Here is a 26618-nt window from a genome sequence, read left to right as displayed (position 1 = left end):
CCCTGCCACCAACCATCTAACTGGACTTCCTCCTCAGCAGGCGCTCTTAAAATTTAACTTGAAAGACTGGTTCAGGCCATGAAGGGAAGTGGGGGTCAGACAGTCCTCATTATACCTCTCACATTAACATCAATACAGACTTTAAGTCTGATAAGAAACATTTTACAGCCTAGCTAAAAGCTTCATCTGCATGATAAAACTACACCATGCACAACCTCTTATCCCAACCTAAACATCATTCCTTTCTATTGATCCCAGGTCTTTAGACAAACTTAACCAACTGTCAAGCAGGAAATGTTTACATTTACCTGTGGCCTGGAGGCGCCCCCCCATCTTGCTTTGAGTTGTCCTGTCTTTCTGGACCAAACTAGTGTGTTTCTTAAATGTACTTGATTGATGTCTCATGCCTCCCTAAAATGTACAAAACCAAGCTGCACTCCAGCCACCTTGGGCAAAAGTGGTCAGGACTTCCTGAGGCTGTGTCTTGGGCACGTATCCTCAACCTTGGCAAAGTACTTTCTGAATTAACTGAGACCTGTCTCAGATTTTCTGGGTCTGCAGGCCCTATACAGGGGAACCACTTTTTATCTTTTATACCGTATTCTTACTGTGCCTTTTTTATGTCTAGCTTTGTTTAGATTCACAAATACTTACCATTGTGTTCCAGTTGCCTGTAGTACTCAGTACAGTCATGTTCTGGACAGGTGTGTCACCTAGGAGCAAGGCTACATCATGCAGCCCAGGTGTGTAGTAGTCTATGCCATTTAGGTGTGGGTAAGGACACTCTATGTCCTCACACGATGACGACACCACCTAACCACGCGTTTCTCAGAACGTGTCCCCTTCGTTAAGTGGTGCATGATTGTGTGGGGTGAAGGGAAATGGAAAGCTGCCAGGTGGAGGCACAGGGCATTCGGTTCTGGAAGGGCCCCAGCCTGGCCCTGCGGCTTCTCATTGGGAACCCTGAGCTCCAGGTCCCAGACCACCTTGGCTTTGCTCTGGCAGAGCATGGCTGGTTGCTGCTCCCAGGGTACCTGCTGCCTCTTCTCCAGGCAGGACTTCTGAGTCAACGCCTCCCCGGCCAGCGCGGATCACCTGAGGCTTTGCAGAAGACCATGCTGGACAGTGCTGGTGCCCCACTTCCTGTTTACTTCTAAGAGAAAAAAAGATCCAGTTTATATTATGTGCTATTTTTACTTTTATTTTTTATCAATCACTATTTATATTTCTAAAAAGGTATGTTTCCATTTCTCATAGTAAATGCTGGCGTGGGAATACCAAAATTGCTATGCAGTTAAGTATCTCTTATTAAACTGTATGATGGGCTGGAAATAAAGTGAGAAAGAAAAAACAACAGAATTAAATCGTTTATAAGATTCATTTATAAGTAACACAAAACATTATTCTAAGAATCAGAATTACATCAAACTTCAGTTTGAGCAGAAATATAGTCTCTTAGGTAATAGCAGTTCCTTAAATAATAATGAAAGAGGTAATTCATAGTTCTTTCTGAGAAGGGACAGTGCACACTTTTAGTGTCTTGCAAGTTCCACACATTCTTTTTAAACAGAGTTAAACTTATCAAGAATTTCTGTGCTTCTTGTGAATCAGGGCAGCCCAGAGTTGTGCAAGATACTTTTCTCTCTTTTGCATAGAGTTGGCCCCTAGACATCTCAAGAAAAATAACCCATGAAAATGCCGATGACAGTCGCACACATCACTGGCTCCCTGGAAGGCTGTGGAAGGGTGAGGCTTGTCCATGGGTCATCCGACTGCAAACATACCACTTTCCAGAGCTTTCTAAGGAGCAGCTGGAAGTCAAATACTATGGGGTCTCACAGCATCTCCCACCCATGTTGTTGAAGCCCACCATCAAGCCCCCTTTGGTAACTGTGACTCTCCCAGCCACAGCTCACTAACATCCCAGGGTTCCACCTGGAACCCCAGCCCACACCAAGCAGCTGGGACAGACTTTCAGTGGGGCTGTTTGAGAGGGAAGGGGGCTCAGTGAAGAAGGGGCTCAGCCTCATCATTGTCCAGTGCTCTCTCTCATTTGGGACACACAACGGATATTTCAGTTTTGACACTATATCTTGCACCTCTAAAAAATAACGATATTTTCTAATATTATCACATACCAATTACCAATTCCCTAATGCCTTCTAATATTCAGACTATATTAATCTCTCTCTTCTTCTTCCCAAAGGGTATTGTATAGCTCGTTTTGCAAAAGCAATGTCTAATCAAGGATGATTAAATATTTGGTTTATTTTTGGTTGTTATGTCTCCCGAGTTTCCTTCTTTCTTAAAGTTTCTATTGAAGCATAACGTACATGCTCTTGAATGTCTTTTAATCCAGATTAATGTAACAGTACTCGTCTTAGAACTTTTTATTAGAGTAAAATGTATAGACAGTAAAGCAACAAGCCTTAATAGAACAGCCCAGCAAGTTTCTTCTTATGTGTAAACCCAGATATTCCACAGTCAAGATAGCATTTCAAGCACCCCAGAGTTTTCCTGGTGCCCTTTCTCAGTTCTTAACCCCACTGCTGCCAGAAATCATTATTTTGACTTTTATCACCATCTATTACTCTTGCCAATTATTTTTTATTTTTTTGTAGAGATGGGGTCTACCTATGTTGCCCAGGTGGGTCTCAAACTCCTAGCGTCAAGCAATCCTCCTGCCTCGCCCTCCCAAAGTGCTGGGATTATAGGCAGGAGCCACCGTGCCTGGCCTAACTCTTGCCTAGTCTTTAATTAATTTATTTATCGAGACAGAGTCTCGCTCTGTTGCCCAGGCTGGAGTGCAGAGGTGCCATCTTGGCTCACTGCAACCTCCGCCTCCCAGGTTCAAGTGATTCTCGTGCCTCAGCCTGCCAAGTAGCTAGGACTACAGGTGCCCACCACGACGCCTGGCTAATTTTTGTATTTTTAGTAGAGATGGGGTTTCACCATGTTGGCCAGGCTGGTCTTGAACTCCTGACCTCAAATGATCCACCTGCTTCAGCCTCCCAAAGTACTGGGATTACAGGCGTGAACCACCATGCCCAGCCCTGTTTTGTTTTCTATTCTTGAATTTATTTTGAATGATGGGAATGTACAGCGTGATCTTGCTTGTGTTTGGCTTCTTTAGCTCAAGGTAAAGTATTTGAGACTCATGCATGTTGGTGCATATAGCAGTAGTTCATTTTTAGAAAATTACTGCTTATGATTCCATTGTAGGAATAAATCATAGTTTTAAAAATCAGTTTTAGTGTCGATGGACATTTGGGTTCCGTGCTGCACACAGTTGCTGTGAGCATTCTCGTCTGCGTCTTTGGAAGACTTAGGCATCCATGTCTGTTGGATACAGACCGAGGACTAGAGCTGCTGCATCAAAGGTTATGTTTAACGTTAGCAGATACTGCCAAATGGTTTTCCAAAGTACATTGCCAATTTGCATCCCTACCAGCCATGCATGAGAGTTCCATTTGCTCCACATTTCTGCCAACTCTGGCGGTTGCCATTCTTTGTAATTTTGGCCAGTCTGGAGGATGTGTAGTAATAGCTTACTGTGGCCTTTATTTGCCTTCTCTTACAAGTTATGATGTTGTCTACATTTTGATATTACTCTTGGCTATTTTGTTGTCATTTGCCTATTTTAAAATTAAGTTTCTTTGTCTTATTGATTCATAAGAGTTTTAAAAATATGTTCTGGTTATGAGTCTCTTGTTGAATTCCACATATGTGATCTCATTCTATGACTTGCCTTTCTACTCTCTTAATAAAACTTTCTGATGAATTCATTGCAAATGTTGTCATTTGAGGAACACAAATTCCAAATTGGAATGAAGTATCATCTATTGATCTATATATTTATGTTAATACATTTTGTATTAACAAATGGCCCCTGGACATCTCACATGGGGTTTCACCATGTTGGCCAGGCCGCCGTCGAACTCCTGACCTCAAGTGATCCACCTACCTCAGCCTCCCAACGTGCTGGGGTTACAGGCGTGAGCCGCCACACCCGGCCAATGTTTTCTGGCCTCTTTTTTCTGTTCCATTATCTATCTTTGCACCATTACCACTCCATCTTGATTACTGTAGCCTTGTAGTAATTTTTAGTATCTGCTAGTGAGAGTTTTCCAGCGTTGTTCTTCTTTTTCAAGATTTTGTGTCCTGTTTAAGAAATCGATGTCTCTCCCAAGGCCATAAAGATATTTTTCTGTAATATCCTAGATGTTTTATTGTTTTACCTTTCACATTTAGCTCCTTAGTCCATCTGGAACTTGTTTCTGTGTATGGTGTGAGTAGGAGTCAAAATTCAGTCTTTTACTAATAGACATTCAGCTGGCCCAGCACCATGTGTTGAAAAGGCCGTCTTTCCCCTACTGCATTACATTGTTAGCTTCTCCAGGAATCCAATGGCTGCATCTGTATGGTCTGTTTCTATCCTCTTCTTTTCTTTTCTTTCTTTTTTTTTTTTTTTTTTTTGAGCCAGAGTCTCACTCTCGCCCAGGCTGGAGTGCAGTGGTGCAATCTCAGCTCACTGCAACCTCCACCTCCTGTGTTCAAGCGATCCTCCTTCTGCCTCAGCCTCCCGAGTAGCTGGGATTACAGGCGCCTGCCATCACACCCATCTAATTTTTGTTCATTTAATAGAGACAGGGTTTTGCCATGTTGGCCAGGCTGCTCTCGAACTCCTGACCTCAAGTGATCCACCCACCTCAGCCTCCCAACGTGCTGGGATTACAGGCGTGAGCCACCACACCCGGCCAATGTTTTCTGGCCTCTCTTTTCTGTTCCATTATCTATCTTTGCACCATTACCACTCCATCTTGATTACTGTAGCCTTGTAGTAATTTTTAGTATCTGCTAGTGAGAGTTTTCCAGCGTTGTTCTTCTTTTTCAAGATTGTTTCAGCTATTCTGGGTCCTTTGCATTTCCATTGAAATTTGGAATTAGCCCTTTTAAAAGGCTGCTAGCATCTCAGTTGGTATTGTATTGAATCTGTAGCTCAAATTTGACAGAATTGACATCTCAATATTAAGTTTCCAGCCCATGAACATGATATATGCCCCTATTTATTTAGGTTGCTTTTATTTTCTTTTGGGAGTGTTTTGTCATTTTTAATGTAGAGTTCTTGCATGTCTTTAATTAGATGTATTCTTAGCTAATTGATGTTTTTAATACTATTGCAAATTGTGTTGATTTTAACCGTTTATTTTCTAAGTATTTGTGGCTCATATTAGTTTGCTTTGGCAACAGTTTATTTAGCTCATTCTGTGAGTTGGGAATTTGGGCTGGGCTCTGCTGATGTGGGCCAGGTGTGGCTGAGCTTGCTCATGTGTTTATGGTCAGCTGGGGGCTCAGCTGGGGGATGGCTGATCTGGGATGGCCGCTGCTGGGATGGTTGTCTGTGCTCTCTCATCCTCCATCAGGCCAGCCCAGACTACAGAGTCCCAGGAGAGAGGGCAGAAGCCACAAGGCCCCTTTGGATTTCACATGTGCCATATCCTGTTGTCCAGGGCAGCATAGTCACGAGGTCAGCCCAGATTCAACAGGTGGGGAAATAGATGCCACTTCTCAATGGGAGGAACTGCAAAGCGTTGAGGCGATTTCTGCAGTCGTCACAGATAGGATGGCAATATTCACACTGAATTTAGCAGCCACCTCTGGAGGGTTGGATCTTCATTGGAGTCCTGCACATGTTAACTACCCAGACATGGGTTAAAGTTAATCTGCACACTCACATTGTGATATAAACATAAGGAAATGTTTTCAAGTTTGTCTCTGGTAGACAACAGCCTGGGCTTTGGGGACAGGCAGAGCTGCATTCCAGTCTCAGTACAGTCACTTTTTTCACCTTTAAGAGGAAGGTAATTGGCCGGGCGCAGTGGCTTATACCTGTAATCCCAGCACTTTAGGAGGCTGAGGTGGGTGGATCACGAGGTCAAGAGTTCAAGGCCAGCTTGGCCAACATGGTCTCTACTAAAAATACAAAATTAGCCAGGCGTAGTGGTGCACCCCTGTAGTCCCAGCTACTTGGGAGGCTGAGGTGGGAGAATTGCTTGAACCTGAGAGGCAGAGGTTACAGTGAGCCGAGACTGCGCCACTGCACTCCAGCCTGGGCGACAGAGTGGGACTCTATCTCAAAAAAAAAAAAAAAAGAAGAAGAAAAGTGGAAGATAATTGCCCCTAGCCTGCAGGGTTGTGGGGAGAATTAAGTGATTAAGTGGGTGACATATTCAAAAGTCCCCAGCACGGGCGGCTATGACCATTAGTAAGTATGAATTCTTCTCTCAGCCCTGGAAGCAGCCCGTCTTAAGCCAGTGTACCTCCTCTTCCTCTGCCCCTGACACTGCAAGCTTTTATAACACTCATTTTACCTCCACTTCAGAGTTGAACTGAGCTACAGTCGACAAGCTGATATCTTGTAAAATTGATAGACTTTTAAGTGAACATTTTCCCAGTTCTTTTCTGTGGTTGTCTCTTTAGATTTTGGAGCCATTATATTTTCTTCCCAGGCCCAGGAGTCAAGCATTTTTTCTGGAGACTTTTGGAAAGCTCATAGACCCCAGTGGGTGGGTAGGATACTGAGGGTGTGGTTAAACCCACCCTCCTTGATGTTTGGGGGCTGCGTCTTGAAACATAGGCAGAGTTCTGTCGCTAGGAGACCTGCTTGCCCGGGCTTGATGGGCTGCGGGTGGTGCTGGGCAGGGCAGAGGTTCCTGCTGTGATGGGCTTCTCTCTGGGTGGTGCAGAGGTCCCTGCTGTGATGGGCTTCTCTCTGTGCTCAGACCCCGTCTCTCACCATTCCTGGGCTCCGGGGACCTACAGCTTGGGCAGCTTTGACTCCTGTCCTGGGGAATGGGGAATCACCTCACAAAATAAGCCTGTCGTTTAAACCCTGTATGTGACCTTGGGCACGTCACTCTGCCTCCCTGGGTCTTGGTTTTCCCAGCTAGATGGTGGCTGTTACTAAAGTGCTCCTGGCTCCGTGGGCTCTGGAGGGAGGGGGAGCCCTAGCCCCCGACCTGGGCCCAGGAAACAGCTTTTGCCAGGCATCTCAAGCTGGCAGAGCTGAATGGTCAAGCTGGCTTTCAGGTGGCACTCTGCTGGGGATGCAGAGGGACCCCAGAGCCCAGGCCCCCGCTCCAGACCCTACTATGCAGGATGGTGCACAGCTGAGAGCCTGCTGTGAGAGTGGGCTTGGGGAAGGCGCCAGAGGGGTGGCAGGGAGGGCCCTGCTTCCCTTGGAAGAACTGATGCGGATGGGGACTTGAACTTCCCTCCCCTTCTTTCCTTTCTTTGATGCTTGGCTCAGGAGCCTGCATTCTGGAGCCATGCAGCTGGGGTGAGATCCTGCGGCCGCCCCGGCTGGGTGTGTGGTCTGGGGCAAGCTGTGCCTCCTCTTTCCACAGCTGTCTGCTGGTCTGCAAAATGGGGGCTGGGGCTGGGACGTTCCTTCTAGAGCCAGAGGGAAGATACCATGGGTGCAGTCTGGGGTCCAGCAGGCAGCTCTGCCAAGCCTGAGATCCGGCCGGTTGGCCGGACTGGCCAGGCGCCTGCTCTGGGCCAGGCCGGGGTATCCAGACAGTAAACACCCACAGAGGAGAAGGTGATGTGAGGGCCGCAGAGAGCCGTGGGGATGCAGAAGCCGGTGCTGAGGGGGCTGGCTAGGGCTGCTCTGCCTGCTAAGGAAGGCATCCCTCGGGCTGAGTTGGGTGAGCTCAGGCAGACCCTGCCGCCTGGCCGCTCCTGCTATTTCTTAGCCATCCCCTGCTGGTTTCTGTGATCCTGGGGAGGAAGGCAGACCCAGGTTCAGAAACCCTTTCTGTCTGTCCACTTTACAGTCCTCATAAAAAAAACTCAAGGTGCCTCCACAGACCTTCAGGTAACCCCCCTACCCTGTCCCTCCACACCCCCAGGAGAACACCAAGGCTGGCAGGAACATCAGGGCTGCAGCCTTCTCTGCGCTGTTTGCTCAGGCCCCACAAACATCCTGTCCAAACAGGGGCCTGGCGGAGATGGCCCTATCACCACCCTCCTGCCAGGTGTGGAAACTTCTCTGCAGCATTTTCAAAGCCAGAATTCTTTAAGTCTTTAATGTCAAGGGACGGGGACTGTCTAGAGGGGTCATGACCTCTGCACTGGATTGTTCAGGGAACCACTTGTCCTGTGATCAAAGGAGCTTAGAATCCTCAGAAAATGGGTAATACCTGCATAAGATAAGAAACAAATACAAAATACAAAAGGGGTAAACAGTCAGTTTCCTTCCTCCCTCCCCAGGGCTGAGTCCCTCCCCAAGATAGCCACAGTTACCAGTTTCTTGGGTCTCCTTCCAGAAATAATCTATGCATATCCATGCATCTTTTTAGAAAGATAAATGGTAGCTTACTAGAGATACTATTCAGGATTGACCCTTAAAAAATTCTTCATAGTACATATGGAAATTGTTTCATATAAGTGCATGCAGATCTAACGCTTTTTAACAGCTGGATACGATTAGATGGATATAGCATCAGTTTTGCTTTGTTTTGAGATAAGGTCTTGCTGTGTCCCCAGGCTAGAGTGCAGTGGCTTGATCACCGCTCCCTGCAGCCTAGACCTTCTGGGCTCAAGGCATCCTCCTGCCTCAGCCTCCCAAGTAGTGGGGACCACAGGTGCATGCCACCGTGCCTGGCTAATTTTTTAAATTTTGTTGTGGAGATGGAGGCTCACTGTGTTACCTAGGCTGCTCAGCATCAGTTATTTAATCACTGCCCTGCAGATGGGATTTAGGTTGTTTCTGGATCTTTGCTGTCACAAATGCAGGTGCATCAGAATCTGTGATGCTCCTGTTTGTGTTCATGGGTGCATCTCATCTATCAGCAGATTAGATCCCTACAAGGAGAATTGCGGGGTCACAAATTTTTTACACTGCAAGGCGTTATTATTATTTTTTAAATCACATAACATGACATTTTCCATTTTTAGTTGTGCTTTTCCAAGGCATGAATTACATCCACCTCGTTGTGCAGCTGTCACCACCATCCACCCCCAGAAATTTTTCATCTTCTCAAACTGAAACTCTGTCTCCATTAAACCCTAACTCCCTATATCCTCACTCCCAGCCCTTGGCACCCACCATTCCATTTTCTGTCTCTATGAATTGACTACTGTAAGGACCCCATACAAGTGGAATCACAGTCTTTATCCTTGTGTATCTGGCTTGTTTCACTTACCTTGATTTTATTTTTTAAACTTATTATTTAAATTTAAAAAATAAATTTGTTTTATTTAAATTTAAAAAATAAATTTGTTTATTTATTTATTTGTTTTAGATAAGGTCTTGCTCTGTTGCCCAGGCTGAAGTGTGGTGGCACGATCATAGCTCACTGCAGCCTTGATCTCCCAGGCTCAAGTGATGCTCCTCCCTTAGCCTCCCAAGTAGTTGGGACTATAGGCACACACCATCATACCTGGCTAATTTTTGAATTTTTTGTAGAGATGGAGTCTGGCTGTGTTGCCCAGGCTGGTCTTGAACTCCTGGCCTCAAGCAACCCTCCCGCTTTGGCCTCCCAAAATGCTGGTATTATAGGTGTGAGCCACTGCATCTGGCCTGGATCTATTTTTAAAAGACTCTTTTAGTCTTTAGTCTTAGAGTTTTCTGATCATACTACCTTTTTTCAGTACTGTTTTTGTTTGGGAGGAGAAGAGTAGTTAAGGAAGTGTCCACATGGGCAGCAGGACAGAAACCATAGGGTCGCCCCTGACACCCCACTCCATCATCCTGATGGCAGTCAGCAGGAGTTCCCTCCTTTTCCTTATAATTTTACCCCCGAACAATCTTGCTTCATTCTTCTGTTGTTGAGCCTCACATGAAAGGCTGTGTGCAGTATTCCCCTGTGACCTGCCTCTTTCCCTGGTGCAGTGCTGGTGTGGTCCTTGTGGGTCATTGCACGTGGTGGCAGTGAGGTGGCTGGCATCATGTGGTCACACTGCAGCCCATGGACCCTTTCTCTCATTTGTGGGCACTTGGAAACCACCTGGAGACCACCGGAATACTCAGGGTCGTGGGTGTGGCGCCTTCTGCTTTACCAGGGGACAGTGAGTGGTTTTCCAGAGTGGACCTGCTCTGTGCCACTCGGCGTGGGAACAGCGGGGTTCCTGCTGGGCAAGGGTTGTGCTCAACCTGCTGCCAGGCCCAGAGCCCTGATGCTGTGAAGTCAACTGTGGCAGTGTGTTCTGAAGCTGGGATGTTGCTGGGCCATGTCACTGCCAATCCCAGGAGGCCAGAGAGAACCTCTGAGTCGAGGCTGGGCTGTCAGAGTGGGAGAGCACCTGCGTCTCTCTTTCCACAGTGCTGCTGAGAACCAGCAGGTGGGGAAGACATTGCTCCCCCTCGGCCTGAGCTCCTGCAAAGTAGCAAAGTGGACAGAAATGGAGAATTCTCGAAAAGCCAGAGGAAAGAGGAGGCAGGGTAGGCGTGGCTGAAGGCTGCACCAGCTTCTGCTGCTGAAGGGATGGTTGCTAATCCTTCCATGGATTTGTCTGCCCCTTTGTTAATTAATTTGGAAAGTAGTCACCAAGCATCTTGTATGTGCCAGGAGACAGGAGGCTGTGTTTACTGAATACCAGCTATTTGCCACGCACTGAATCTTACGTTCCCACTTGTGAAATGTGGGCGGGGAGAGTTACTTGCCCATTTTACAAGCAAGGAAATGGAGGCTCAGAAGCTGAGTGACTTGCCCAAGTGCCCCAGCCAGTGAGTGGTGGCCCAGCCACACACCTGTGCTTCCAGCGGTGGAAGGACACACCTGTGCTCATCTTGTGACCCTGGTAGCATCTGCTACATAGAAGTGGTGTAAGGGGAGGTGGCCAGTAAGGGTTTGCATTCTTCCTTGTCATTTCCCTAAGGCTGTGCCCCTGGGCTCCCTCTCTTAAACTCTTAGAACCTCTTTTTACACCTCTGGGACAGGGAGATCATCCCACCGACCTCTTGTTGATGTGAGCTTTACATGAGATGATATACACCAAGAGCCTGAAGTATTTCACCCAGCCCCAGATTTTACCAGGGACCCAGTCTGTGCTGTGTGCTTGGCACTGGAGACCCTGAAATGATTAGGCTGATTCTTGGCCCATGAGACCCTCCCAATCTGGCGGTTGGGACAGCCTGCCACCTGACAGGGACATCGTGGTGGAAGGACATGAGTGAAGTCAGAGGAGGGAGCTGCTTTTCCTGGGTGCCAGACAGAGCCTGCTGGACAGACAGACAGGCAGGGAGTCACATTTGGACTGGCTCATGAGGGATGGGTAGTTGGATACTTGCCAGTTGGCCAAGGTAGAAGAAGGGCATCCCAGCATGGAACAGCGTGTGCAAAGGCATAGAACAAGAGAAGGTGCATGTGGCTGGGAGCTGAGTCTGGGCTGTGCTGTGAAGGCCCTGAGTCTCACCCCAGAGAGAGGCACTTTATCCTGTGGGGCAGTGGCTTTTCCGTGGGATCTGTGGAGCCCAAGGCTCCCCAAGATGACTCATGGATGTGGAAGGCCAGGGCATTGTGAGGAAGACTAGGTAAGATGATGTGATGAGGGTTGAGTAGGAGTTAGTTTAGATATGGAAGTTAGGGAGACCCTCTCTGAGGAGGAGAGACCCCCAGAAAGAGAAGGAGCCTGCCCCATAGAGAATGGGGGCAGCAGATGGCACAGGGAGAGGTGGAAGATTCCAGGCAGGCAGCATGGCAAATGCCAAGGCCCTGGGGCAAGACTGAGTCTGAGGAGCTCCTGAGTAGAGAGAGCGAGTGGGAGAGTGAGTCAGAGAAAGGAGGTCAGGAGGGGAGGCGGACAGGGCCCCACTCTGTAGGACTTTGTAAGGAAACTGGGGACCATGGGGGGCCATAGGCACAGGAGTGATCCAATCTGATTTGTATTTGTGGACAGTCATTCTGTAGCCCTGTGGGTGATGGGCTGGAGGGCGACAGAAGTGGAAGCAAGGAGGGCAGGAGGGGGTGGTGGAGGAGGGGGTGGCTGGTGGACTTGGATGCCTTTGGAGGTGGCCCTGTGAGTGATAGATTGGAGGGAGGTGGGGGATGGGGGATTGGCCTGGGAGAGTCCTGAGGATGGTAGGGCCTTTGTTGACATAGGAAGACCCAGGGAGGGGGTGGCTTGGGAAAATCCGGAGCTGAGCAAATTCCAGCTGGGGAAGTGCCAGGGAGACATCTGGGGTGGTTTCTTGGCCAGCTGTGGGCATGTGCATGTGACATGGGGGGCGGGGGCAAGAGGAAGGTGGCATTGGAAGCTTAGAGATGAGATCAGCCAGGCCAGGGTGTGTTAGAGAAGAGAAGAAGCCCCAGGGCTGAGACTCCAAAAGTCTGGTGCTCCGGAACTTAAAAAACACAACACAGAGAGAGAGAGAGCACCAGGCAGGGGCTAGGGGACCTGTGAGAGGTGGTCTCAGAAGGAGACCTAGAGGAGAGGAGGTGGCTGCTGGGCGGAGCCTTGGAGAATCAGGGTGGAGGGCTGGGGCCTCTGGACATGAGATGAGGGGTACTCACTCATCTTGTTGGGCTTTGCTTGGCTCTGCCTCCCACATTTTGGATGGCACCTGGCAATGCCACTCGTGGTACCTGCACAATTTCCCCTCCTGCTGCAACTGGGTGGCCCTCCCAGCATAAGGGTCACAGCTCCTGAGCTTTGTTTGAGAAGGAAGGTGGCCAGGAGAGAATGGGGGGAAACCTGGCACCTGATCAAGGAGGAACAGGCAGAGAGCACCATTCAACACCCATGAAAGCAGAGCCACCTCTTGGGCTGGTGATGGTTAGAGTCCCAGAGAGGACCTTCAGGATCGGCTGCATCAGGTCACCTGTGCGACAGACATGGGGAAGTTCAGGCCTGGAGAAAGGAGAGTAAGAGGGGAAATTGAGGCTTGCGACTTCTTTTTAAAATTTGTACTTTTTTTTTTTTTTTTGAGACGGAGTCTTGTTCTTGTTGCCCAGGCTGGAGTGCAGTGGCATGATCTTGGCTCACTGCAACCTCTGCCTCACGGGTTCAAGCGATTCTCCTGCCTCAGCCTCCTGAGTAGCTGGGATTACAGGTGCCCACCACCATGCCCAGCTAATTTTTGTACTTTTAGTAGACATGGGTTTTCGCCATGTTGGCCAGGTTGGTCTCAAACTCCTGACCTCAGGTGATCTGCCCACCTCGGCCTCCCAAAGTGCTGGGATCACAGGTGTGAGCCACTGCACCTGGCCATTTGTACACATTTATGGGGCAGGTACATGTGAAATTCTGTGACATGTATGTGATTCACAGTGATCACATCAGGGTGTTGAGGGTGTCCATCACCTGACTACAATGCATTTTTGTTAAGGGTAGTCACTCTGCCTGGGATTTCTAATTCCCCAGCTCATCTGTGAAATAGGAATGCTAACAGTTCTTACTATTAGTAACTGTGAGGTTCGTGTGCTGGGACCCTGCCTGGCTGGTTGCTAGCACTGCTATATTTCAGCTGTTACTGTTATCCTCATTGGGCATCCCAATGATGTCATCTGGCTAAGAGCCAGGGACCATAATCTCTGTAAAGCAATCTTGGAAGAAGTTTAGGGAGGAAGGATTCGGTCCTGTAGAAAAATGTTGTGAGTCTGAGCTGTGCAGAGGAGAGGATAAGCTGCCTGGGCAGAGTCGCCTCCTGTCACCAGAAGTATTCAAATAAGGAGAGTCTCCCACATGCCCAGAGTATAACAAGAGGGGATGAGACATTGAATGGTGGTATCACTCTCAGTGGCCACAGAGACTCAAGTCAGGACTGTGGCATCCTGGGAGGTAGAGGCAGGACTCTGCCTGGCACTCAGTGCTCCTGAGTCCTGGGACAGACATGTCTGAGCCATGTTCCATTCAGACGGTGAACACTGATCCCGGCCTCCGACACAGTGCCTCTCAGTTGCCCAGGGTCTCCTAGATTCATTCAGCAAATACTCATTGAACACCCACCAGGTGCCAGGGGCTGGGATATGGCTGTGAGGAAGACAGATAAGAGACCTACCCTCTGGGAGCTGACATTGCAAAGGAGGAAACAGAGGACTGAGAAAGTAAACTCATCAACAAGAGGCTCTCACAGTGCTGACTGCTGTGAGAGGGTTATTTATTTGTTTGTTTGAGACAAGGTCTTACCCAGTCACCCAGGTTGGAGTGCGATGGCACAAGCATGGCTCACTGAAGCCTCTGTCTCCTGGGCTCAAGCAGTCCCTTCCCCTCGGGCTCCTGAGTAGCTGGGAATGCAGGCATGTACCACCATGCCTGGTTACATTTTTTCTTTTTGAGAGACGGTAACACTATGTTGCTCAGGCTAGTCTCAAACTATTGGCCTCAAGTGATCCTCCTGCTTTAGCCTCCCAGAGTTCTGGGATTACAGGCTATGGATTTTATTTCTGAAGAAGATTCTCTTTTTTCTAAAATTATCTTTGTAAATTTTATTCTAATCCTGCCTTTATAGATTTGGAACATACTTTCGTGTATGGTGTGATGTGGGTCCCAGCATCATATATTAAATTCTTTCCCTGCTAAGTTTGAATGCCACCTTCATCATATATTCAATTCTCATATGCATATAGGTCTGTTTCTGAAGTCTTTTCTCTTCCATTGAGCTCCTTGTCTTCTTGTTTTGATTATTAGAACTTTGAAGTGTATTCGGGTACTGTTAGTTCTAGAAAGTCTACCTTCTCTGTTCTTATTTTTCAGAAATGTTCTCGGGTATTCTTAAGCATTTCTTTTTTTGGATGAATTTTAGAATTAACATGACAAATTCTGTGACAGTTACACTTTGCTTTGGTTGGAATCGCATTGAAGTTGTAGAGTAAGTAGAGGAGAATTGACATTTTTAAGGTACATATTAGACACATAGTATGTATTTTGAATAAAGTGTAAGTTATACCCATTAGACAATCAGATTTTCTTCTTCATGTGAATCAAGCATGTTTACTGTAGATTTATTTCTAGGTTTGTTTCCCTTTTGAATGGGAATTTTTTCCTATTAACTTTTCTATGTAATTGTTACGGGGTATAGGAAAGCCACTAATTTGAGTGTGTTGTTTTTGTTTTTGGCTATTGTATTACAGTAATTATTGTTAATTGTATTAATTCTAATACTTTGTGAGTTTTGATTCTCTTGGATTGTCTAGGAAGATGAAACCATAACATCTGCTGATAATGACTGTTGTTTCTTCTATTATTTCTTTGGCCCTTTTTTCTTTCTTTCTTTTTTTTTTTTTTTTCAAGACAGGTCTTGCTCTGTTGCCCAGGCTGGAGTGCAGTGGTGTGATCTTGGCTCACTGCAACCTCCGCCTCCTGGGTTCAAGCAATTTTCTTGCCTCAGCCTCCCGAGTAGCTGGGATTACAGGTGCATGCCACCAAGCCTGGCTAATTTTTTTGTATTTTTAGCAGAGACGAGGTTTCATTATGTTGGCTAGGCTGGTCTTGAACTCCTGACCTCGTGATCCACATGTCTCAGCCTCTCAAAGTGCTGGGATTACAGGTGTGAGCCACCACGCTTGGCCTCCTTTTTTCTTTCTTTCTTTTTTTTTTTTTTTTAATACTTTAAGTTCTAGGGTACCTGTGCACAACAGGCAGGTTTGTTACATATGTATACATGTGCCATGTTGGTGTGCTGCACCTGTTAACTTGTCATTTACATTAGGTATATCTCCTAATGCTATCCCTCCCACCTCCACCCACCCCACGACAGGCCCTGTTGTGTAATGTCCCCCACCCTGTGTCCAAGTGTGCTCATTGTTCAGTTCCCACCTATGAATGAGAACATGCGGTGTTTGGTTTTCTGTCCTTGCAATAATTTGCTCAGAATGATGGTTTCCAGCTTCATCCATGACCCTACAAAGGACATGAACTCATCCTTTTTTATGGCTGCATAGTAGTCCATGGTGTATATGTGCCACATTTTCTTAATCCAGTCTATCATTGATGGACATTTGGGTTGGTTCCAAGTCTTTGCTATTGTGAATAGTGCTGCAATAAATATACGTGTGCATGTGTCTTTATAGCAGCATGATCTATAATCCTTTGGGTATATACCCAGTAATGGGATGGCTGGGTCAAATGGTATTTCTAGTTCTGGATCCCTGAGGAATCGCCATACTGTTTTCCACAATGGTTGAACTAGTTTACAGTCCCACTAACAGTGTAAAAGTGTTCCTATTTCTCCACATCCTCTCCAGCACCTGTTGTTTCCTGACTTTTTAATGATGGCCATTCTAACTGGTGTGAGATGGTATCTCATTGTGGTTTTGATTTGCATTTCTCTGGTGACCAGTGATGATGAGCATTTTTTCATGTGTTTTTTGGCTGCATAAATGTCTTCTTTTGAGAAGTGTCTGTTCATATCCTTCGCCCACTTTTTGATGGGGTTGTTTGATTTTTTCTTGTAAATTTGTTTAAGTTCTTTGTAGATTCTGGATATTAGCCTTTTGTTAGATGAGTAGATTGCAAAAATTTTCTCCCATTCTGTAGGTTGCCTGTTCACTGTGATGGTAACTTCTTTTGCTGTGCAGAAGCTCTTGAGTTTAATTAGATCCCATTTGTCAATTTTGGCTTTTGTTGTCATTGCTTTTGGTATTTTAGTCATGAAGTCCTTGCCCATGCCTATGTCCTGAATGGTATTGCCTAGGTTTTTTTCTAGGGTTTTTGTGGCTTTAGGTCTGACATTTGAGTCTTTAATCCATCTTGAATTAATTTTTGTATAAGGGGTAAGGAAGGGATCCAGTTTCAGCTTTCTACATATGGCTAGCCAGTTTTCCCAGCACCGTTTATTAAATAGGGAATCCTTTCCCCATTTCTTGTTTTTGTCAGGTTTGTCAAAGATCAGATGGTTGTAGATGTGTGGTATTATTTCTGAGCTGGCCTCCTTTTTTCTTGTTTTACTGCATTTGCTGGTATCTCCAGGACAATGCTATACAGTAGCATGGCCCATGGGCATTATTTTTGTAATATTTAATAATTCAGTGGGGGATGTGTCTAATGTTTCCCCACTGAATATGGTGTTTGCTATGTGCTTCTGGTAGACACCAGTTCTCATTCCTCTTGGTGCCTCAGAGCAGAACAGTAACAGGTTGTGATGGAAGCTGTTTTCCCTGTTTTACGGAAAAGGAATGAAAACTTAGGAAAGCTTGGTAACTTGCCGTGCCTGCTAAGGCGATGCAGCCGATGACCCTCAGTGAGCTCTTGCTCCTGCTGGAGTGTGCAGGTGCCGTCCTTCACGGCATCTGTCCCTCAGCCCTGTGCCCTTACGTGAACTGCTCAGGACATTTAGAGGGCTTTGTGGGCCTTAGCACCTACACAGCCATTCAGTCTTCATGCAGAGAAGGACACTGAGTCTGTAGGGAGGAGAAGCGGCTGTCAGTGGTAACGCTGAGATGTGGACCCAGGCCCATCAGGCTCAGAGGCACTCATCTGTTACTTGTTGTCCTCAGCACGAATGTCTAGGCATTCTGTATAAACTTGACTTAGGAATGTCACTTCAGACCTCAGGGGCAAACGCTTGGGTTAATTACACTTTTCATTTCTTGGCATGGCTCTTATTATCCTCTTTGCAAGGCTCTCTCTTGTTTTATTTATATATTAATATTTTATTTCCTTTCATCTTCTTTCTCCATTCCCATCCACCACCTCCATCTGCATAGCTGACAGTTTCATCTCATCAGTGTGTTTTTTGCTGTCATGTGTTCTTGCGAAGTATGCATTGTTATTTTATGTGTGATAGTTTAAATTTGGATAGTAGAACTGATTTGGTTTCTTCCTTTTCTCCCTTAGTGCTATGTTCCTCCACACTTCTGTGTGTCTGTGTGTCCAGCTCATACTGCTGTGTGTGTATCCAGTCTGTTGTTTCAGACAGCTCCTCCATGTAGCATGGCCCCAGATTTTCCTCATCTTCCCCCCCAGTGGTGGATACCCAGGCTGTCCCCAACCCCCTTCCACAAATAACACTTCACATGGGCATCCTTGTTCTGGTTGTCTTATGGGCTGTGGTGAGGACTTCCCTGGCACAGACACCAGGAGCAGAGTGTCTGGGTCCTCGACGATGCGTGTGCTTAACTGTATAAGTCGTGCCACATCTCTCTAGCTGGCCGCAGTCTCCACTCCCACCCCAGACACACGGACATGCAGCAGTGTAGAGGAATACAACACTAAGGGAGAAAAGGAGGTCCCCACCTCTGCGTGGCATTTCTCACTCTTTCTTATATTTCCAGTTTAATGGATATTTTATTATTATTTTTTGATCAGAGTCTCATTCTGTCGCCCAGGCTGGAGTGCAGTGGCTCCATCTCAGCTTACTGCAACCACCAACCCCCCTCCCCATCCCTGGGCTCAAGCAATCCTCACACCCCAGCTTCCCGAGTAGCTGGGCTTTTTGTGGAGCTGGAGTTTTGCCATGTTGTCCAGGCTGGTCTCGAACTCCTGAGCTCAAGTGATGAACCCACCTTAGCCTCCCAAAATGCTGGGATATAGGCGTGAACCACCACATCTGGCCTAAGGAGTATTTTACTTTGGAGTTCTTTTTTTCTTGTTAATTTTCAGGAGTTTATTATGTTTTGTAGATGGCAATTCCTTGTCAGTTTTGGACATTCCAGAAACATCTCTTAATATGTCAGCAGTCTATTATATGTGTACATGGAGTTCTTTGTTATACATATTTGAATTTTGGGGTAATCAAATTCATTAATTTTTGTAACCTATAGCTTGTGCCTTTGAGTTTTAAGACATTCTCCCCTACCCTTGACTCCTTCCAACCTCCCCAGTCACAAATACAGTTGAACCTTGAACAACTCAGGAGTGAGGGGTGCTGACCCCACTAACAGTCAAGAATCCACGTGTAACTTTTGACTCCTCAAAAACTTAACTAATAGCTGACTGTTGACAGGAAGTCTTGCTGATAGCACAAATAGTTAACACATATTTTATATGTTATATATATTATATACTGTATTTTTTTTTTTTTTTTGAGATGGAGTTTCACTCTTATTGCCCAGGCTGGAGTGCAATGGAGTGATCTTGGCTCACCACAACCTCCGCCTCCCGGGTTCAAGTGATTCTCCTGCCTCAGCCTCCCGAGTAGCTGGGATTACAGGCATGCGCCACCATGCCCGGCTAATTTTTTGTATTTTTAGTAGAGACGGAGTTTCTTCATGTTGGTCAGGCTGGTCTCAAACTCCTGACCTCAGGTGATCCTCCTGCCTAGGCCTCCCAAAGTGCTGGGATTACAAGCGTGAGCCACCGTGCCCGGCTGACTATATTCTGTATTCTTTTCTTGTTGTTTGTTTGTTTTTTTCCCCAGGACAGAGTCTTGCTCTGTCACCCAGGCTGGAGTGTAGTGGCACAATCTCGGCTCACTACAACCTCCGCCTCCTGATTTTAAGCAATTCTCCTGCCTCAGCCTCCTGAGTAGCTGGGATTACAGGTGCCTGCCACTGTGCCTGGCTAGTTTTTGTATTTTTAGTAGAGACGGGGTTTCACCATGGTGGCCAGGCTGGTCTTGAACTCCTGATCTTGTGATCTGCCTGCCTCGGCTTCTCAAAGTGCTGGGATTACAGGCGTGAGCCACCGCGCCCAGCATATATTCTGTATTCTTATAGTAAAGTAAGCTTGAGAAAAGAAAATGTTATTAAGAAAATCATAAGAGAAAATATGTTTACTATTCATGCAGTGGAAGTGGACCATCATAAAGATCTTCATCCTCGCTGTCTTCAGGCCGAGTAGGCTCAGGAGGAGGAGGAGGGGCTGCTCTTGCTGTCTTAGGGGTTGCAGAGGTGGAAGAAACTGCTGTGTTGTCCCAGAGGTCAAGTGTGTATTCAACATGAACCTTTCGTGAATTTCCTGGATGAGCTTAAACTTCCCTTGCTGCCACTGCTGCTGTTTTCTTATCTCTTGTCCTGTCTTAGCATCTTAGGTTGGGTTCCTTAGAAGCAGAGCCTGAGGTGGGGGGTCTTGTGCATGTGTTGGTTCATTTGGGGAGACCTCTCAGGAGAAACTCTCTGAGGAGCGAGGGTTGAGAGGTGGACAAAGCTGTGGCCCACGTGAGGTCTGACCCTGTGGGAGCTCTAGAGTGTGAGTGGCCCCCACGGAACTGGCTGCTTTGAGAGTGGGGGCTGAGCTCTAGCCCCATGTTAGCCTGTTATTGGCTGGGCTCCTCCCAGCCCCCACAGGGAGGACTCCACCTCACAGCCAGTTCACCAAAGACAGTTGTGTTGTGAGCTGTTAGCGACCACCATGCACAACAGTGGTGGGTGAGTTTGCCTGCCCAGTAGAGGAGACCTGGACAGGCCCCTGCATATCTGCTGGACTTGGTGACCTCTGAATGGTGACTCTGCCTCATGTTGCTATCCACAGGCTCCACCAAGGACCTGATCGAGACTTGCTGTGCAGCCGGACAGCAGTGGGCCATCGACAATGACGAGTGCCTGGAGATCCCTGAGAGCGGCATGGAGGGCAACGTCTGCAGGTAGGGTGGGCTCCCTGGAGCAGGCAGAGCTGCCCATTTGCCTTCTCCAGAACCCTGCTTGCCTAGGACCCCAGGCAGCCCAGAGAGAGTGCACCTTCACATGCCTCTGGGGCATGAGGGGGATTGGGTGTGGCTGCCGTGCACCATCTGGCCAGGCTTTCTCCAGGGGTGGAAAGTTCAAGACTGATCCTAGGAACAAACCAGCCACATAAATTGGTAGCTGGTCTAGTGAGCAAGATCCAAGGAATGTATAATTTGAAACAAGTTTTAAAGGAGTGCTATCCCCTAGGAATAGTTGGGTGCTCCCCTCACCACATGCTGCGGTTGCTGCCACACTCATGCCCCTCAGGCTTTCTCTCCTCTGCCCTCTTCCGTTCTCCGCTTTGCTACCCTTGGGTCTTCAGGAGGCTGGCCTCTCACTGTGCTCCCTTGCTGCTGTGCTGGTTGTTTCTTCTGACTCTGATACCGCAGCAAAGCAATCCTTTATCCCCATGCCTTCCCTTTTCGAGGCCCAGGAGAGCTCTTGGTCAGCTGCTCATGCTTTCTTTTTTTCCAGGGACCCCATCTAACCTACTCATTTTTTCAAATAAGAAAGGTAAAGTTCAGAGAGGCAGTGTGATTCACTCAAAGCCACACAGCTCACTGGCAGCACGGCCTGGATTAGACCCCATGTTTCCCAATGTCCAGACCACTCTGCTTCCTGTAAAAAAAATTTATCTTCTAACCTTGTCTTTCCCTTCAGCCATTCTACCAATATGGGGCAACTTAGGAGTTACAGCATGCAGCACTGGGACCCCTGGAGTTTGGGGCTAAGCGGTCCTAGTGTATGCTTGCATCCCTCTTGTGGATGTGCCCCACCTCAGGGGGTGCTGAGCCCTGTCCCCCATAATCCCCGCCACTCTGTCCTGGCTCTGGCCTCTGTACCTGATTCGTCAGCCACCTCTGCCCCAGGCAGCCCAACAGTGACTGGCAGGCAGTGACTAGGGACCTGGAGGCTGTGCTCCTCCAGGCTGACCTGCCAGCCTTTTCTGGGATTGGGTCTCTCTGTCCTCCCCGACCGTTGTGGGGGTGGGGACTCTGATGCCAGCTGCTCTCTCTGAGGTCAGGAACACATATCTCCGAGTCCAGTGGGACCCAGGCCTGCATCTTCTTGGTTAAGCCAAGAAATGAAACCCATGCAACCCCATGGAGGTTGTGCCGGCTCTGCCACCTGCACCAGCTCCCTTGCTGTGGACCTTGGGCAGGGCTTCCCTCCTCTGAGCCTCACTCACTTTCCACTCTCGGAGGATGGGGTGGGCGATTGGGGGCTGAGTTACCCCCTCCGTTGCAGGACAGCCCAGAGGCACTGCTGTGTCTCCTACTTGCAAGAGAAGAGCTGCATGGCCGGCGTCCTTGGAGCCAAAGAGGGTGAGACCTGTGGGGCTGAGGACAACGACACCTGCGGCGTCTCCCTGTACAAGGCAAGCCTGACCTGTGGTCTTCAAGGCAGGGTGGGGCGGGGGCAGGAGGCTGGCCTGGGCCTGAAGGTCCTTGTGGCCCAAGAAGTTAGGCTGTGCTTGGGGCTCCTACTGGGAGTGACCCTCACGCCTGGGGTGGAAGGACTCATCATCTGCGCAGAAAACATCATCAGTTATACTGACCAATTAATTCACAGAATATTTTTAGAGCACCACTGTGTGCCCTGGGCATCAGGGATGTAGCAATGAGTAACACAGATGGCAATTCCCGCCCCCCCGGTGATTTCTTTCTGGCCAGGAAGACAGAGGAAGATCACGATGAATATGTTAGCACCTGGCGTGGTTGCAGGCGATTGTGCTAAGGAGGAAAACCTAAGGAGAGGCGGGAGAAGCAGTGTCAGGGCTGGGGAGGGACTGCAGTATCAGCTGACAGTGGCCAGGGACAGCCTCACTGAGGAGGGGACATTTTTGCAATGCCTGGGGTGGCAGACGTCTGTGAAATGCTTTCAGGCAGAGTGCAACACGTGCAAAGGCCCTGAGATCAGAGCCTGCTTGGCATGTCTAGGCTGTGTGGCTAGAGTGCATCGAGTGACAGAGGGCAGGTGGAACTGAGCCCAGAGAGATGACAGGGCTCCTGGCCATCATCGGAATGACTGTGGTTTGACTCTGAGTGAGGTGGACCCCATGGAGAGTTTGAGGGTCCCTTCTGGCAGTTGTGGGAACCGGTTATTGAGGGTGTTTCTCCCACATGGGAGGTGGGATTGGGATGGGGTAAAACCCCACCAGGCAGCAGTGGTGCAGAGAACAGTGTGAGCTAACACACAGGTGAGGACGTCGGGAAATGGGTTGTGTGGTCCAGTGGTCTGGCAGCAGTGGAGACAGGCCACCAGGAGTCCTCAGGCTGGAACATAAAGGACAGTAAATGCTGAGAGCTTTGGGCTTCAAGCAGAGTGTCTGTAAAGCTGTGGGAGGGATTTGCAGCAGGAGATCAGTTTGTGTACTAGGGCTCATGGAGGCCACTGGGGGACAGGGTGTCAGTTTGGCTACAAGTAATGGAAAACTTCCTGGACCACTAGTTTTTCTCTCATATGCTGCAGGCTGGAGGAAGGCAGGGCTGAGTTAGAGGAGTGAGCGGCTCCATGGTCATGAGGAATGGGGCACAGGCATAGTGGTCTTGCCCTGCCAGCTCTCATTTGCCACCTCTTGGTCCAGGACGAACTCCAGAAAGGGGCAGGAGAGCCCCCTTGTTTTAAATTATTATTATTTTAAGACAGAGTCTCTGTCACCCAGGCTGGAATGCAGAGGTACGATCTCGGCTCACTGCAACTCTACCTCCCGGGTTCAAGCAATTCTCCTGCCTCAGCCTCCCAAGTAGCTGGGATTATAGGCATATGCCACCATGCTTGGTTTTGTATTTTTACTAGAGATGGGGTTTCACCACATTGGCCAGGTTGGTCTCGAACTACTGACCTCAAGTGATCCACCCACCTTGGCCTCCCAAAGTGCTGGGATTACAGGCATGAGGCACTGCATCCAGCTTAAATTATTTTTGATCATGGTGAAATACACATGATGTAAAATTGATCGTCTTAACCATTTTTAAGTGCACAGCTCAGTGGCATGAAGCACATTCACATTGTTGTGCAACCATCACCACCAAGCATCCAAGGAACTTTCTTATCTTCTCAAGCTGAAACTGTTCCCATTAAACACTAACTCCCATTCCCTCTCCCTGTAGCTCCTGGTAACCACCATTCCTCTTTCTGTCTCTGTGGGTTTGACTCCTCTAGGGAACTCATGTAAGTGGAATTATACAGTGTTTGATCTTTTTTGTCTGGCTTATTTCACTTAGCATAATGTCTTCAAGGTTCATCCCTGCCATATGTAGCAAATATAAGTGTTTCCTTCCTTTTTGAGGTGGAATAATATTCCATTGTGTGGACAGACCACATTTTCTGTATCTGTCCATTCATCGATGGATACTTGGGTTGCTTCCACCTTTTGGCTATTGCGAATAATAATGCTGCTGTGAACGTGAGCAGAAGAAGTGCTCCCTTTTTTGAGGGCGGACTGTAGTTCTGCTTAGATTTCATTGGCTGGAGTTTCATCTCCTGGCTACATCTAGCTGCAAGGAAGACTAGGGAATGTAGTGTCTTTATTCTGGGAGGTCAGGTGCCCCACTGAACATGAGAAAGAAGGGAAACAGACATTGGGATGGATAGCTGGCTGTCTACAGCAGAGGTGAGGGCAAACTAGGACAGTGGCACAGTTTCAGGAAACTTTCCAGAAGGGACCTCATCCTGACTGAGGAGCGGGGGAAGGAATTGAAGAAGCCCAAGGTCTCAAGCCTGGGTGATGGTGACAGAGACCGCTGGATGGTTCTGGCATTTGGGAGAGGATTTTGACTTCAATTTTGGTCATCTTGGGGTCAATTTTTTCCTTAAAACAACTAGTATTAGTGAGAGGACCCTGTTGACAGGGTCTAGAAACGTTTAGAATCCCCTTTTCCGTCTTTATGTTTGACCCTGGACCAGTTCTCTTTTCTTTCTTTCCTTCCTTCCCTTCCTTCCCTTCCTTTCCTTCCTTCCTTCCCTTCCTTTCCTTCTCTCCCTCCCCTCCCTCCTCCCTTCCTCCCTTCCTCCCTTCCTCCCTTCCTCCCTTCCTCCCTTCTTTTCTTTGTTTTCTTTCTTTCGAGACGGAGTCTCGCCCTGTCACCCAGGCTGGAGTGCAGTGGCGCCATCTCGGCTCACTGCAAGCTCTGCCTTCCAGGTTCATGCCATTCTCCTGCCTCAGCCTCCCAAGTAGGTAGGACTATAGGCGCCCGCCACTACGGCTAAATTTTGTATTTTTAGTAGAGGTGGGGTTTCACGGTGTTAGCCAGAATGGTCTCAATCTCCTGACCTCGTGATCCACCCACCTTGGCCTCCCAAAGTGCTGGGATTACAGGCATGAGCCACTGTGCCCGGCCAGTTCTCTTTTCTGAGCCTCAGCTTTTCTATCTGTAAAATGAGGATAATAATCCATGTCTTTTTGGGTGGTTGTGGGGATCAGAGATAATGCAAACTAAGTGTTAGGTATGTGATGGGCCTTCATTAGTGGGAAGTGTTCGACATTGAGAGGTGCAAAAATAGAGTATCGGTTAGCTGTTGCTGGGTAACATACCATCTAAAACCTAGTGGCCTGTTGCTGGCTTAATGCATGAATTAATGGTCAGCTGAGTACTTCTGCTAACCTGAGCCATGCTCAGCTGATCCTGGGGGCGGGGGTGGGTGCTTGCTTATGTGGCTGCTGTCAGCTGACGGCTCCACTGGAGCTAGATGACCTAGGATGGCCTCGGCTGGGATGACTTGTTTCTGCTCCCTGCAGTTGTCTCAATCCCCAGCAGGCTAGCATGGGCCTGTTCAGTTAGTGGATATGCAGAGTTCCAAGAAAATAAGCATTCAAGGTCTTTTGAGGCCTAGGCTAAGAACTGGCACACCATCATGTGTATCTCATTCTATTGGCCAAAGCAAGACAGAAGCCACAACCAAGAGGTTGGGAAATACACACTTTCTCTTAATAGAAGCAGCTGCAATATCACATTGCAAAGACAGTGAACACAGAAAAGACTAAATAATTGGTGCTGTTATTGCAACCAAAATACCACTGTATTTTAAAATAAATAAAACCAATTTATTTTTGAAGACAAGCAGCCTGGGCTGGGGTAGATCTACATCTTTAGGAACCTAGTCTTCTATTTTTATGTTTAATTATCTTTAACTTGTAGCTTCCATCTTCAGGGTCACTTCATGGCCCAAGTTGGCTGCTAAAGCTCCAGCCATCACATATGTGCTCCAAGAAGGAGAAAGAGGGGGAGCAAAAACGATATACTTGATTCAAGTAGAGTCATCCCCAGTTTAAAGCCCTCCTGAAGGCTCCGCTGAGTGAATCTATCTCTAACTGCAAAGGCCCCTGGGAAATGCCATCTTTTAACTGACTTGAATAGAATTGGGGTTTGCTAGTAAACATGAGGGGATAGTGAGTGTGGCTGGGGGGTTATAGTTCCTTCCACAAAAGGCCATTTATTTATTGTCTGTTTCAAAAGACTTATATTAGTCCTACCCATGCCAGACTTAGGAAATAGAGGTAGAGGACCCCTCTGCCCTGGGAGAGCGCATAGTCTGGCAGAGGAGATAAGATAATGGTGAATTCACCACCATTTATCAGTCCCTCCCCTGAGCCTAGCTCCAGGCTGGGGCCAGAGATTGGGCAGTGATAACTGTCTCTCCCTGCAGCAATGCTGTGACTGCTGTGGCCTGGGCCTCCGCGTGCGGGCTGAGGGCCAGTCGTGTGAGTCCAATCCTAACCTGGGCTATCCCTGCAATCATGTCATGCTCTCCTGCTGTGAGGGTGAAGAGCCTCTCATAGTACCTGAGGTTCGCCGACCTCCGGAGCCCGCAGCTGCACCACGGAGAGGTGAGTGCTGCCCTTCCCTGGCTGTGGCATATGGGGCAAAGGCTGGGTGACCTCTGGCCTTCTGTGGGGACCCTGGGTCCATCATCACCTGTGGCTTGAGACACAAGTTCTGCTGTAAACAGAGTTCTGAGGATGGTGATTTCATTGTTTTCTGTGGACTACCCACTCCACCAACTTAACCACCAACTGCCACCCATCCCCCTTTCAGTGTCCACTCACCACCCTCCCCTCTCTTTGTC

At 48.0% G+C, this 26618-nt stretch overlaps 1 protein-coding gene across 2 annotated transcripts in view; it reads left to right on the top strand.

Moving 5' to 3' along the window:
* Window positions 1-26618, top strand: part of FBLN2 (fibulin 2) — a 92254-nt gene that overhangs the window by 41869 nt on the left and 23767 nt on the right. For both annotated transcript variants that reach the window (XM_003265009.3, XM_030801798.1), the window contains exons 3-5: window positions 20356-20467; window positions 21798-21927; window positions 26199-26379. In XM_003265009.3, coding sequence (XP_003265057.2) covers window positions 20356-20467; window positions 21798-21927; window positions 26199-26379 — 423 coding nt within the window. The remainder of the gene's footprint in view (window positions 1-20355; window positions 20468-21797; window positions 21928-26198; window positions 26380-26618) is intronic.

Source organism: Nomascus leucogenys, chromosome 21 (genome assembly GCF_006542625.1).
Source record: "Nomascus leucogenys isolate Asia chromosome 21, Asia_NLE_v1, whole genome shotgun sequence".
NCBI classification, from domain to species: Eukaryota; Metazoa; Chordata; class Mammalia; order Primates; family Hylobatidae; genus Nomascus; species Nomascus leucogenys.
The sequence above is the reverse complement of the archived record's forward strand: the minus strand, read 5'-3'. Positions and strand labels throughout refer to the sequence as shown.